Raw genomic sequence first — 13,508 nt, 5'->3', positions numbered from 1 at the left:
AAGCCTTGGTGACGAGCTGAACCACGGGATAAATCCTTGTGTCATCTTGTGCTTGTGTTGCTACACTTGTGTTCTGGTTGTTGTTGAGGTAATTTCTAGGGTTTGAGGCTGATCTACTTGTGTGTAGTGTTTCCACCACTTTCAGCTGTCGATTTGTGATCTACTACCCTGCAGAAAGCTAAGAAATTTACTCGATCTAAATTTCGTTGGGTAGATTTTGAACTGTGAACTAATCTATCCTACAGGTGCGGTAGTGCCGCTTTTTGGTGTGGCAGTGCCGCGCTCACAGAACGACAGTGCTGCGGATAAATTTGACTTCAAATTGAGTATTTTTACAGATCTATTCATCCCTCCGCTAGATATCCTACTCCACAGCTGCTTTGCTCCTCGGAGCTTGACCGATCCAATAAACATCGCCTTGTAGGCCGATGACGCCGAGTAAACTCCATCTGCGATGAAACGGCAGACGAATCGATCTTGTACATCCAGCTGCAACTGGACTCCTTGCAACAGATCGCAGACGTGCAGGTTGCCCAAGATCACCTGGACCGTCGGCACCCCTCTTATGTCTCTAGCCCAAGCTCGGTCGTGCAGCGCCGAGCTGACCGTTCGGCGCCTCAGCCGGGCCGGCACCGCCGCCAGGAGGGCAGGAGCAATATGTCCAATGGAGTGGCCATTGATCCACCGATCTGTCCAGAAAAGCGTGTTGGAGCCGTTGCCCACCTCGACGTGAACTTCAACCTGGAAGAAAGCCCGAGCAGCCCGCTCGGGGTGTGATGGCAACGCATGCCAGGATCTATCTGGGTCTGTTCGCCTTAGCCATTCCCATCTCAGACGAAGAGCGATCCCGAGACGACGCAGCTCCACAATACCAAGCCCTCCCAGAACCTTAGGGATGCAGACCATACGCCACGCCACTCTGCATTTTCCACCAGCGACCGTTTGAGCACCGGCCCAAAGGAACGCCCTGCGACTCCGATCGATACAGTCAATCGCCCAGGGCGATAGGCAGACTGCAATGGAGATGTAGACAGGGATCGCTGAGAGGGTAGCCGAGACCAAAGTAGCACGGCCGGCTAAGTTTATAGGAGGTTCTCCTTCCATGCTGGAATTCGGTTCGAGACCGCATCGATGATAGGCTGTTCGTCAGAGCGGCGGAGCCTTCTAATGGACAGAGGAACGCCAAGATAGCGACAGGGGAAGGCCTCCACGGCACAGCCAAAAGTGTCAACAGCAAGCTGGGTTTCTTCCTCAGAGCAGTTTGATCGGCGTGGCCTTGCTTTTCTCTTTGTTAGTCCTCAGCCCCGATATCTGCTCAAACGCTTCCATGATAGACAACAGCAGTATCAGATCTTGCCTTGTTGGTTTGATGAAGATGACCATGTCATCGGCATAAAAGGAGGCCCTGAAAAATATGGCGCTGTTCCCCAGCGGCAAGAACAGCTGCTCCTGTTCGGCCTGGAGGATGAGTGCGTTAAGCACTTCCATCGACAGGACAAACACCGTCGGCGACAGCGGGTCTCCTTGCCTCAGACCCCTTGCATGGCAGATTCTTTCCCCTGGCCTTCCATTTAACAGTATTCTGGTGCTTGCTGTTGATAGGATCAGCGCCATCCAGTCCCTCCATCGCCTGCTGAAACCTGCGTGCTGCAGGACCTCAAGCAGGAAGGGCCATGATACCGAGTCAAATGCCTTAGCAATGTCGATTTTCATGAGCATTGTTGGGGCACCCATTTTGCTTAACAATTTGCAAGATAGTTGCACCGTTCTGAAATTATCTTGTATGCTTCTCCCTCGGATGAACGCCGTTTGATTTGGCTTGACTAGATCCCCCAAGAAAGTAGCCAGCCTCGATGCCAAGCATTTGGTGATCAGCTTACCAAAACTGTGCATTAGACTAATTGGTCTGTAGTCATTGATCGAATCGGCGTCCGACTTCTTCCTCAACAGCACCATCAACGCCTCGTTGATCAGGTGGAAGTTCCGGCCGTCCAGGGCACAGAAGGCGTTGAAGGCGGCGACGACGTCGGCTTTGATGATTGGCCAGGTTTTTTTTTGTAGAAGAGGCCGGTGAAACCATCAGGTCCCGGCGCTTTCTCAGCCGGTATGTCGCGGACAACCGCCCAAATTTCATCTTCAGTGAAGCATACATCCAATGCCGATAGGTCTAAGGTTGGGAGATTGAGAAGGTCAAACCGAACTGTGCGCGAGCGCTGTGCTGGTGATCCCAGCAACCCATTGAAGTGAGCAAACAAGGCATCCGCCATGTGTTCGTTGTTTACCACAACATGCCCATCTACCGTCTGGGAGTGAATGTAATTTTTCCTGATACGATGGCATGCTTGTAGATGGAAGAACTTCGTGTTGGCATCACCATGCTCCAGGTACAGCATCCTGGAACGCTGACATGCGATCGTCCTTGACATGGAAGCAAGCCCCAAACAGCGCCACTTGAGCCTCTTCCTCAGAGCCACCTCTTCCACAGACAAGATTCGGCGTTCTTGTGCGGCCTCAAGTCGTGCCACGATTTCTCTAGCAATAATTAGTTGCAAATTGATGCTGCCTATGTTCTTCATGCTCCAGCTCTTGAGTGCCTTGGCAGTGTTTCTCAGCTTGTGATCAAGGACGCGAAACGCGTCTGCGTTCGGCATTGGACAGGCCCAAGCCTCAGACACGACTTGCATGAAACCATCAAAACTCGTCCAAATGGTTTCGAAGCGGAAGCGCTTCGTTGCCCAAGGAGTGGTGGTAGTCTATAGCAACAAAGGGGCATGGTCTGAGCAGTCCGTGGAGAGGGCGCGCAAACGGTGATTAGGATAGCCATCAAGCCAATCCGTCGTGGCGAAGGCCCTATCAATCCTCTCAAGAGTGGGATGCTCCCGTTCACTGGACCATGTGAACAATCTGCCTTGTAGGAATAGCTCACTAAGAAGCAGCTCGTTCAGGAACCGAGCAAAGCGACGCATAACACGGCGGTTTAGGCGACCATTGCTGTTGTCCTCAGCCCGGTAGATCATATTGAAGTCACCGCAAACGAACCAAGGTCCCTGGCAGGCTTCCCGCACAGCCCGCAGCTCATTCAGGAACGCGACTTTATCATCGTCCGACTGCGGTCCATAGACCGTAGTGAGCCAGAACGGTTGCAACTCAGGGCCATTCACCGTCGACGCGAAGGCTGTGATGCTGAAGGAGTCTGTTCGGAACTGGGAGAGGGACCATTCCGACGTGCGCCAGGCAACCAGGATGCCACCAGCAGCACCATTTGCGGGGAGGGAGAAGTAATCAAACCCAGCGCCTAACATATCATTGATAAGGTTCACAGGAATACATGACAGCTTAGTTTCCTGAAGGCAGAACAGCGGCAACCTTCTCTAGCGACACGACTTGAGACACAACATTGCGACGTGCACGGGCACCCAGGCCACGTACATTCCATACAAGCAGATTTTCGCCATTCATTGGTTACACAATTTGAGCGACAGCAGCAGCATCAGGCTAAGCAGCCACCTCAAGCAGGGTTGGCCCATTGTAGCCATCATCTGGGAACAATGCATCAAGCGCCTCACGCTTTGATGCCGACAAAGGGCCCTCGAAGATTGCCTCAAATTGCGAGAAGGACTCTGAGTCCAGCGTTTGCTCGTCCGACTGCAGCCCCCATTTCTTCATAAGCACGCTCTCGGCTTGAAGCCCAGGCTTGCGTAACCTGCCCAGACTCTTTTTGGCCAAGCGACCACTCTGCTCAGGACAGCCCACCGAACCGACGAGCACCACGCCATGCGACTGGAAAGTGGGACCCCATCCGCGACTCAGGCGAGGGGCGTCGTCCCCAGCACCGGTGAATCTGGTCGTCCGAGGCCCGCGCGACCGGCCGCCGTCATCAAGTCCTTGATGGTAACCATTGTGGTTGCTATCCCCGGAGCCATCCTCATCATCACCCCTCCAACCATGGCCATCATCATCATCCTCCGGTGTGCTCCAGTCTTGTAGCTCGACCATGCGGAACCGCACCAGATAGCGTAGCCCAGGCAGCTCCTCCTGGTAGTGGTAGAAAGGCCCCTCATGCATCGAAGGTTCTGGGATGAAGATAATCTTCTCTTCAGGGATGAACCTCGGGTGAAGGCACCACGCAGCGACGAAAAACTCACGATCATCATCCGCAGGGGTCACCTCCGGCGGAGCAAGCTCAGTACGAGCACATGCCGAGCCAAGGATAGTTTGCGCCACCTCCGTGCTTCTCGCGTGCAGAGGGACGCGTCGCATTCTGACCAGCACCCTGAATCGGAATTCGGAAGGAACCACCGGAGGCCAGGGATGTTCGACGCCACGGGCGCCACATCAGAGAGAACGGGGCGTTGGGCGCCAGGGTGCCCATGACCCGTTCCAGGTCTACGCGACGCGAGAACCTGACGACGAAATCCTCCGGGTCATGGCGGCGGACTGTTGTCGACGATTCGTCGAGACCGTAGTGGGTGGCGAGGTAGGTACGGACCATCGCTGGGGACGATTCGTCGAGACCGTAGTGACTGTTGTCGATGATCATCTCCCAGGCAGTTGAAGCACAGACCGACCAGGTTGGGCGGGACTGGCTTCGCCGGCAGCGACGACGACTGTGCACCTGATGAAACCCCTCGGCGTCCGGAGCATCCGAGAGTCATGCTGGGTGGGCGACCGTGGATGAGCGCTGCCCGTCGACAGCGTGCTGGGGGGGCTGACTCCCCCCCGATGGGGACCCGAGAACCGCGCAGGGAGAGCGGCCCCGGACGGACGCCGCCCATCGTCGGCGAGCTGGAGGGGCAGGGTCTCCCATTGGGGATGACTACGACGCGCCGCAGCCATGAAGCCCTCCGGGTTCCTTGCGCGACGATGGCAGCGTGGGCGGCGGCGACGGCCATCAACAGCGACGGCCTTCCCCTTCCCCACCGGAGACGGGGAGTAGGGCTCGGAATCCTCTGAGGCCTCAGAGTCGGTGAAGGAGAGCCGAGAGCCTCGTGCCATACCCTGAGCCGGCCGGCGAGGAGCCCCCGTAGAAAGGTGGCGCGTCGGGGTTCAGGCCAGGCGACATGGCGATGAAAGGTTGGTCCCCGGCAGCCTCCTCTTCCTCCACTTCGTCCACCCACGAGCGCCGGGAAGAAGAGCCGTGCTCCATGGCGGCAGCTGAGTGGATCTGCGAGGGGCTAAGAACTAGATTTGGTGGACGTCGGGGCCGGAATAGCCGCACGGCGTTGGGGTTGGGCAGACACCGGAGCCAGGGAGGCCACCGGCGCTGTGGGTTGTGGGTGGACGCCGGGACCGGAGTGGCCACCGGCGGTGGGGCGGGCGGAGCTCAGCTCACCCATGGAGCCTGACTGCCCCCATGATCAAAATGCAACTCAAGAAGTAAAAAATAGAGGTGTATTGGGAAAATAGAAAGACGTATTGAAAAGTAAGAAACTCAAGTATTTTGGGTCAAAATTTAAATTCTATAAGGTCATCTATTTTGGTACAAAGGAAGTATGCCCTAAACTATTATCAAAGTCCAAATTTCCTTCCTTATCTATAAAATTGGTTTGTGGTCCCTTCTAATAACTACGGAAATAAAAACGTCTGTTTTTACACCCTGGACGATTTAGATGGCATTTTTATCCTACGTGATGCCATGAGAGGGTAAATCAAACCACGCTAATAGTTTAGGTGTAAATCAGACCGTTGAGCTACCACTGTCCACTGCTGGCCACCGATCGGTTCGTCTAGAGGTGGTCACCAGATGGAACATACACAGCATCCTTCGCCTATCGATCGATGCGTTCTTCCTGGGACGAATGTCTTCCATGTTGGGAGCGAGGGAGAGCTCTGGAAAGCATCGGCGCCACCAAGGGTCCAATTCTTTTTCTGGTTGGCTCTCCACGGCCGTGTCTGGACGGGAGAACAAAGGAGAAGACCCGGTCTTCAGGATACAGCGGAATAGCGGATTGCGCGCTCTGTGCCCAGGAGGATGAGACTGTTAACCTCCTGCATCTTCGCCAGGGAACTTAATTTTGGTGCCGCGTCCTGCGCCCGCTTGGCTGGGAACGGCTAACGCCGGTGCCGGGAGCAGTGCTGCCGGACTGGTGGATGGACATGGACTCCAGGCGGCAAGTGCCCAAGGAGTTGCTGAAGGGGTTTGACTCGGCAGTGCTGCTTGTTTGCTGACGCCTGTGGAAATAGCGCAAGTCTTCGACAGCTCTTAAAGAGCTTGGCATGGTGATTCAGGAGGGCAACGAGTGGATCTCCGCGGGGTTCACGGAATCACGGCTATATCGTCGCACTACCGGAAACTGGCGATTTGCCGAGTGCCGAGGCTTTGCCGAGTGTATTTTATCGGGCACTCGGCAAAGACCGTGTTTGCCGAGTGCCAAATAAAATACACTCGGCAAACAAAAACACACGGCAAAATACGTCTTTGCCGAGTGTTTTTTTCTGGCACTCGGCAAAGATGTATTTTGCCGAGTGCCTTTGTTTTGGCACTCGGCAAAGAAGCTTTTTGCCGTGTGTATTTTTTTTGCCCTCGGCAAATCATTTTTTCAAAGCAATTTTTGAGGCCCTAAATGAATTCAAATGAAAAACTTTTCAACTACAAAGTTGTATAACTTCTCAAGATCTACAAAGTTTATTTTGGTCATTTCTTCATTTGACAAAGCGACAATAACGTTGTTCATAAAATCTATATCTCGCATATTAGTTTCATGAAAGTAGAAGATACATATATAAGATTTGTGAACAATGTTACTACCACTATGTCGGATGAACAAATGACCAAAATAAACTTTGTAGATCTTGATAAGTTATGAAATTTTGTAGTTGGCAACATTTTGATTTGAAATCATCTTGTCATGCAAAAACGACGTTTGAATTTGAAAATTTTAAAATTTGAATTTTTCAAACGACCTCGGATGAAAAAACTTCCTAAATGAAAATTGTAGATCTCCAAAAGTTATGAAACTATGTAGTTGACAACTTTTTGATTTGAAATCATCTTATCATGCAAAACTATGTTTGAATCTCTCAAATTTAAAATTCAAATTTTTCAAACGACCTCGGATGGAAAAACTTACTAAATGAAAATTGTAGATCTCAAAAAGTTATGAAACTTTGTAGTTGACCACTTTTTTATTTGAATTCATTTAGGGCCTCAAACAAGCAATTTACTCTCAGTTTGCCGAGTGCTTTTTTTCTAGCACTCGGCAAAGCCGTAGTTTGCCGAGTGCCTATGTTTTGGCACTCGGCAAAGAGGTATTTTGCCGTGTGTATTTTTTTGGCCCTCGGCAAATCAGTTTTTCGAATCAATTTTTGAGGCCCTAAATGAATTCAAATGAAAAACTTTTCAACTACAAAGTTGTATAACTTCTCAAGATCTACAAAGTTTATTTTGGTCATTTATTTATTTGACAAAGCGACAATAACGTTGTTCATAAAATATACATCTCTCATATTAATTTCATGAAAATAGAAGAGATATATATGATTTGTGAACAATGTTACTACCACTATGTCGGATGAACAAATGACCAAAATAAACTTTGTAGATCTTGAGAAGTTATGAAATTTTGTAGTTGGCAACATTTTGATTTGAAATCATTTTTCATGCAAAAACGACGTTTGAATTTGAAAATTTTAAAATTTGAATTTTTCAAACAACCTCGGATGAAAAAACTTCCTAAATGAAAATTGTAGATCTCCAAAAGTTATGAAACTATGTAGTTGACAACTTTTTGATTTGAAATCATCTTATCATGCAAAACTACGTTTGAATCTCTAAAATTTAAAATTCAAATTTTTCAAACGACCTCGGATGGAAAAACTTACTAAATGAAAATTGTAGATCTCAAAAAGTTATGAAACTTTGTAGTTGACCACTTTTTGATTTGAATTCATTTAGGGCCTCAAATAAGCAATTTACACTCGGTTTAGTATAATATATTGGGAACTAAAACGGAATCTAGACACAAGTGACAGTGTGGTGTAGTGGTAGAGAAGGTTTGTGCGCAGCGAGAGGTCTTGGGTTCGAATCCCGTCGGCCGCGTAGCCGTGAAATTTACGCGAAAAAAGCCGGAGATGGATGGGCGCTGACCGGTGGGGGCCTCCACCAATTAAAAAAAATTTACATTTTTTTTGGGTAAAAATTCCCATTTTTTCGGGTTTTTTTCGGATTTTTTTCGGTTCCAACTTTGCCGAGTGTCGGCACTCGGCAAAGGCTTTGCCGAGTGCCCGATAAAAAACACTCGGCAAAGACGTCTTTGCCGAGTGTTTTTTTGCCGAGTGCTCTTTGCCGAGTGCAGCACTCGGCAAAGCCTTTGCCGAGTGCAAATTGGGCTTTGCCGAGTGCCCCTGGCACTCGGCAAATTCACTGAGTCCCGTAGTGTCGCTTCTGGCTCCGGGTTGCGCTAGTGCTTTCCACTGCTGGAAATAGGGCCTTTGCCGAATGTAAATTGTTTTACCGAGTGTCAAAAATCGGGTACTCGATAAAGACCTTCTTTACCGAGTACCGCACTCAGCAAATAATTGCACTCGGCAAAAAAGAGCACTCGGCAAAAGATTTCTTTGCCGAGTGTCAGGCTCTCGGTAAAAGCGCGGCACTCGGCATAGGCTGCCCCGCGTAACGGTGTTCGGCCACGTTCTTCTTTGCCGAGTGCCTGCTGTTAAGCACTCGACAAAGATTTTTTTTTTGGAAAATACTTTGTCAAGTGCCCCTGACACGGCGCTCGGCAAAGATTCAATATTTTTTTTTGAAATGTCTTTGCCGAGTGCCTAACAACTTCGGCACTCGGCAAAGGGAGGAATTAAAAAAATTATATTTTTTTTGAAATACCTTTGTCGAGTGCCCCTGTGAAGACACTCGCCAAAGAGTAAATTTCTAAAAAAAATCAAAAATCCTCTTTGTCGAGCACCTTATTCTTGACACTCGGCAAAGACCCCCTTTGCCGAGTGCCATGCCCCGGCGCTCGGCAAAGTTTTTTTTTGTTTTTGGCCTCCAAATTTTTTGTGCAACCCTTTTAAAGTACCAGGAACTCCTCGTTAGAATTTGAGGGATTTTTTGTGGTTTTTTGATATATTTAGTTACTTTATTTTGTTTACTTGAATTTTTTCGAAAAATATAAATTTGAACTGCACGTGGTACGAATAATGGAATTTAATGATTCAAAAAATGATAGTCATGTTACTGAGTGTAGTGTGAGGCCATATCCAGGAACGAACCTAAAATTTCGGACATCTTGTTCACGAAACATGACCGCGAACTTGCGTGCGAAGTGTTTTTAAATTCTATAAAAAGCAAACGAAGTCCGAAAATCATGAAACTTGTTGAGATGTCGTGATATCGTATGTGGAGGCTATGATAAAAATTTCAGAAGATTTCGTGTACGTTGTCACGTACAAAGCTTACAAACCAGAATATCTCTACAAACCAGGACATCTCTACGACGTGTCACATGTACGTACGTCAGGTATGCCCTCTCTCTTGTTGTTGTCGTGGTAGTGATAGTTGTAGTAGTATTAGTTGTAGTAGTAGTGCTAGTGGTAGTAGTAGTATTAGAAGTAGTGGTAGTAATAGTAGAACTAGTGGTAGTAGTAGTAGAAGTAGTGGTAGTAGTAGTAGCAATAGTGGTAGTAGTAGTAGTAGAACTAGTGGTAGTAGTAGTAGCAATAGTGGAAGTAGTAGTAGAAGTAGTGGTACTACTTGGATATATTCTTCTGCATGGATTGATATCCAAACTATATGGCTTCTCTTGAGACATATGTGCTTGTCGGCCATCGTGCCATTGTTTTTTGCAGGTTTTGGAAACCTCACCGTGCAGGGGAGGTTCTGCCGAATTTTTTTTAAATGATAGTATTTTGTTCCATTTTTGTAGAGAAGAACCCGTCGGAGCCAAGTTGGAGTTCCCGTCGCCGTGTCGGTCTGCCTGCACCGCGTCGCCTCGCCACTGCACCGACCCGCCACGACCCCGCTAGCCTGACTCCGCCGCCACCCTAGGTATAACCCCTCTTTCCGTATCATGGTCGTAGATCGCGTAACCCAGTTAGGCGTCTCCCGTTCGAAAGAGATATGGTTGGAGGTATGCAGATCTTTGCATATCTATGACCGTATCTGTTTCGAATTGTCCATGTTTTTTAGGCAGCCCGTGGATGCGTAGATGGGTTAGTTTCCATGGTCTGCTCTAGTCCGAGACAGAGTTTCGGTATCACCTCCCTGTTGTTCTCCGGATACGCACTCTTCTTTGGCAGGACGTGTATCTGGAGAACAACGGGGAGGTGCTGCCGAAATTCTGTCTCGGATAGAAGTAGAGCATGGAAACTAACCTCATCTACATATACGCGGGTAGGATTATGACCTATCCTCACCTATTAGACAGTAGGAACACCATGTAGATACAATTGATGGTTACATTACTCGCTGATACATATGTTAGAGGATGGATGACCGTCAATGGATGTACACGGGCTAGAGAAGTCAGAGTGATTACACCACGGAATGGATGAACAGGACCGATGCTTTTTTGAACAGTGCATTTTGCAAGGCTGCTAAAGGACATTGCCTAGTTTTGTGTCCCTGCAGTAAATGTGGAAACAGGAGAAGGGTAAACAGGGTGGAAATGGGTAAACATCTTGTGAAGAATGGATTTATGCCGGACTACACCCGGTGGGTCCACCATGGTGAAGCCCATCGTATGAGAGAAGAGGTGATGAGACCACGGGTGGAGGCTTTTGATGCTGATGCCGGGGTAGTAGACATGTTAGATGACTTTCACCAAGGACAATTCGATGAGGGACGTGAGAAGGAAGAGATGGAGGCAGCCGCACAGGCGTTCTATGACATGATGGACTCACCACATAAACCCGTTCACGATCGGTCAACGGTGTCTCAACTGGATGCCATTGGACGCTTAATGGGGTTGAAGTCCGAGTTAAACTTGAGTCGAAAAGGCTTCGATAAGATGTTGGTCGTGATTGGCACCCTGCTTCGAATAATCCACCTCATGCACCTCCGAATGATGGAGATGGGCCTTCACCACAGTCGCAGTGGCCGAGATGAGTGCACGTTGTATTTTTTTCATTTGTTGTTCACTTGGTGATGGACTTGTGATATACTTGTGATGCACTTGTGAACTTTGATGGACTTGTGATGGACTTGTGGATTTATTTGGATGAACTTGAGCACTTATTATTATATATGTGATATATATTGTGATGGATATGATATGTGCGGATGGATGTGTGGATGGATGAGATATATATGTGATGGATGAGATATATATGTGATATATGTTTGTATGAATTTATTTGTCATGATGGAATGTAAAAAAAATTGCCGTTTTGGGTCACTTTACCGAGTGTTGCACTCGGCAAAGGACCCCGTTGCCGAGTGCCATGGTCACTGCACTCGGCAAAGCTGCAAAAATGGGCGCTCGGAAAACCATTTTTCCAGCTTTGCCGAGTGCAATGACCATGGTACTCGGCAAAGAATTTTTTTAAAAAAAATTCAAACTTTGCCGAGTGCCGGTCAGAGAGCACTCGGCAAAGATTTTTTTTAAAAAAAAATTCAAACTTTGCCGAGCGTCGGCCAGGGGGCACTCGGCAAAGAATTTTTAGAAAAAAAATAAAACATCTTTGCCAAGGGCCGGATAGAAGGCACTCGGCAAAGAATTTTTTTTAAAAAAAATAAAAAAATCTTTGCTAAGTGCCTGCAGGGTTGGCACTCGGCAAAGCGATCGTCAACGGGGCCGGCGCCGTGATGGTCGCTTTTCTTTGCTGAGTGCCCCCGGAGCTCTCAACAAAGCCTTTGCCGAGTGCCCGATAAAAGACACTCGGCAAAGAGAGCTTTGCCGATCAATTTTTTGCCGTGTGTTCTTTGCCGAGTGCCGCACTCGACAAAGGCTTTGCCGAGTGCAATTTGACCTTTGCCGAGTGCCTCAGGCACTCGACAAAGAATCTGAATCCAGTAGTGTTCGGTCTTGTTTTCTTTTCATCGTCGTTGCTCAGCCTGTTCAATCCTGGCATCTCGCCTACGGATGGTTCAAGCTTGTAACTTGCTTTCTCCTTAATGACACGTAAAGTCGTGTTCTATAAAAGAAAAGGAATCAACGGTGGACAGTAGAGTTTGTTTAGCTGATGGTTTCTGCGGCTGATAAGCCGGCTGAAACTGATTCGGTGTGATAGAAAAACAATGTACCATAACTGATAAGCCAGGCTGATAAGTTCAAGCGATCATGCTTTTGCATCGGATTATCTTCTGACAGATTAATAAGATAGCATCGTCATACAATCGAAAACCGCAATCCAAATTCCTTTGACTATTCAAGTAGAGGCTAAACCAAATATTTTTCTAACGTTGACAATTGGTTCCCTCTCAGTCTCAGAGGTTATATGTTCGTTCAATAAATTCTGATGCCATTGGCAGAAATTTAATTTCTTGCTGAATTCTAGCGACGCATACACATGGGCATGCTAAGTAAACTGAACAGGTGTGGCTGCTGAATTCTAGTGACGAACTTGGCCACGTGGTTATGAATCAAAGATTGAGATCGCTGGTTTTAGTTTGGGCCAATATTAATCCATTAGTTGATGCTACGTGGCTGCTGAATTCTATGTAGCAACGAACAAATGGACATGCTAATTAAGTAACTACCGGTTCTTGGTCTTCCTACGATCGATAACAAGTAACTGTTGTTTGAAAAATACGTATGCAGTTACGTTGACATGTAAACATGATACTTGTTTCTAGAAATACTTAGCTTACGCGCGTAACATATACGATCTGACCCAAAGAAAAAAAAAACACGTTACATGCATGAAAACTACCTTGATCTGACCGGACCAAATCAACAGAAGTCATCCGAGAAATGAGCAATATATGAGCTAGGTCTGCCATGGCATGGACTAGAGAATCGTCCGAGAACAGCGTAGCTACCGTCCTGCATTGCATGGCGGTGGCGCCGCGCCGTGCCTCTCATTTGGCTCCGATCGCCTAGTTCGTCGTCTTTCTCTCTCTATATATACTTAGACCAACTGTTGTGTGATGTGCTCAATCATTTTCGTACCTCAAAAAAGTCTCAAACGACTTTGAAAACCAAACCAAAACCATACGTGGGGGGAATTTGAGATCGTTGATGAGGCAAATGGAAATGGGAGGACGCTTTCTCTTCGCCGGAGCTGCCGCAGCTCTCCTCTTGTCGCTCGTGTTCATGAGAACGGCTGTGGCTCGGGCGACACCGACGGTCGACGACATGGGGTGGGGGGGGGGGGACCCGCCCCCGCCGCGGGGATTTACAAGGCACCGGAGGCGAAGAACAACTCGAGCTACGGCGGCACGCAGGTGGAGGCAACTGCACATGCAGCTGGTAATAACGAATCGAACGATCTGGCAATTGATATGCTGCATAATGATCTCCGATCCTATGTTCCGAGCTGTAGATCATTTTTCTTTTATCCTAAGTTAAATTAGTTTAACTTTGACCAAGTTAATTTAAAGGAGAATGAATCAACATATTTATTTGACC

General features: G+C 48.2%; 2 protein-coding genes across 2 annotated transcripts; both read right to left on the bottom strand.

Moving 5' to 3' along the window:
• Window positions 1-1,970: 1,970 nt before the first annotated feature.
• On the bottom strand, window positions 1,971-2,651 carry LOC136523598 (uncharacterized). The gene has a single exon (XM_066517226.1). It carries the CDS (start codon window positions 2,649-2,651, stop codon window positions 1,971-1,973), a length of 681 nt encoding a protein of 226 aa, XP_066373323.1.
• Window positions 2,652-2,753: 102 nt separating this feature from the next.
• On the bottom strand, window positions 2,754-3,436 carry LOC136523597 (uncharacterized). Its single transcript, XM_066517225.1, has 2 exons — window positions 3,430-3,436; window positions 2,754-3,295 (listed from the first exon to the last, which is right to left on the bottom strand). The coding sequence occupies exons 1-2, from the start codon at window positions 3,434-3,436 to the stop codon at window positions 2,754-2,756; spliced, it is 549 nt and encodes a 182-aa protein (XP_066373322.1).
• Window positions 3,437-13,508: the final 10,072 nt, after the last annotated feature.

This window comes from Miscanthus floridulus, chromosome 18 (genome assembly GCF_019320115.1).
Source record: "Miscanthus floridulus cultivar M001 chromosome 18, ASM1932011v1, whole genome shotgun sequence".
Classification (NCBI taxonomy): domain Eukaryota; kingdom Viridiplantae; phylum Streptophyta; class Magnoliopsida; order Poales; family Poaceae; genus Miscanthus; species Miscanthus floridulus.
The sequence above is the reverse complement of the archived record's forward strand: the minus strand, read 5'-3'. Positions and strand labels throughout refer to the sequence as shown.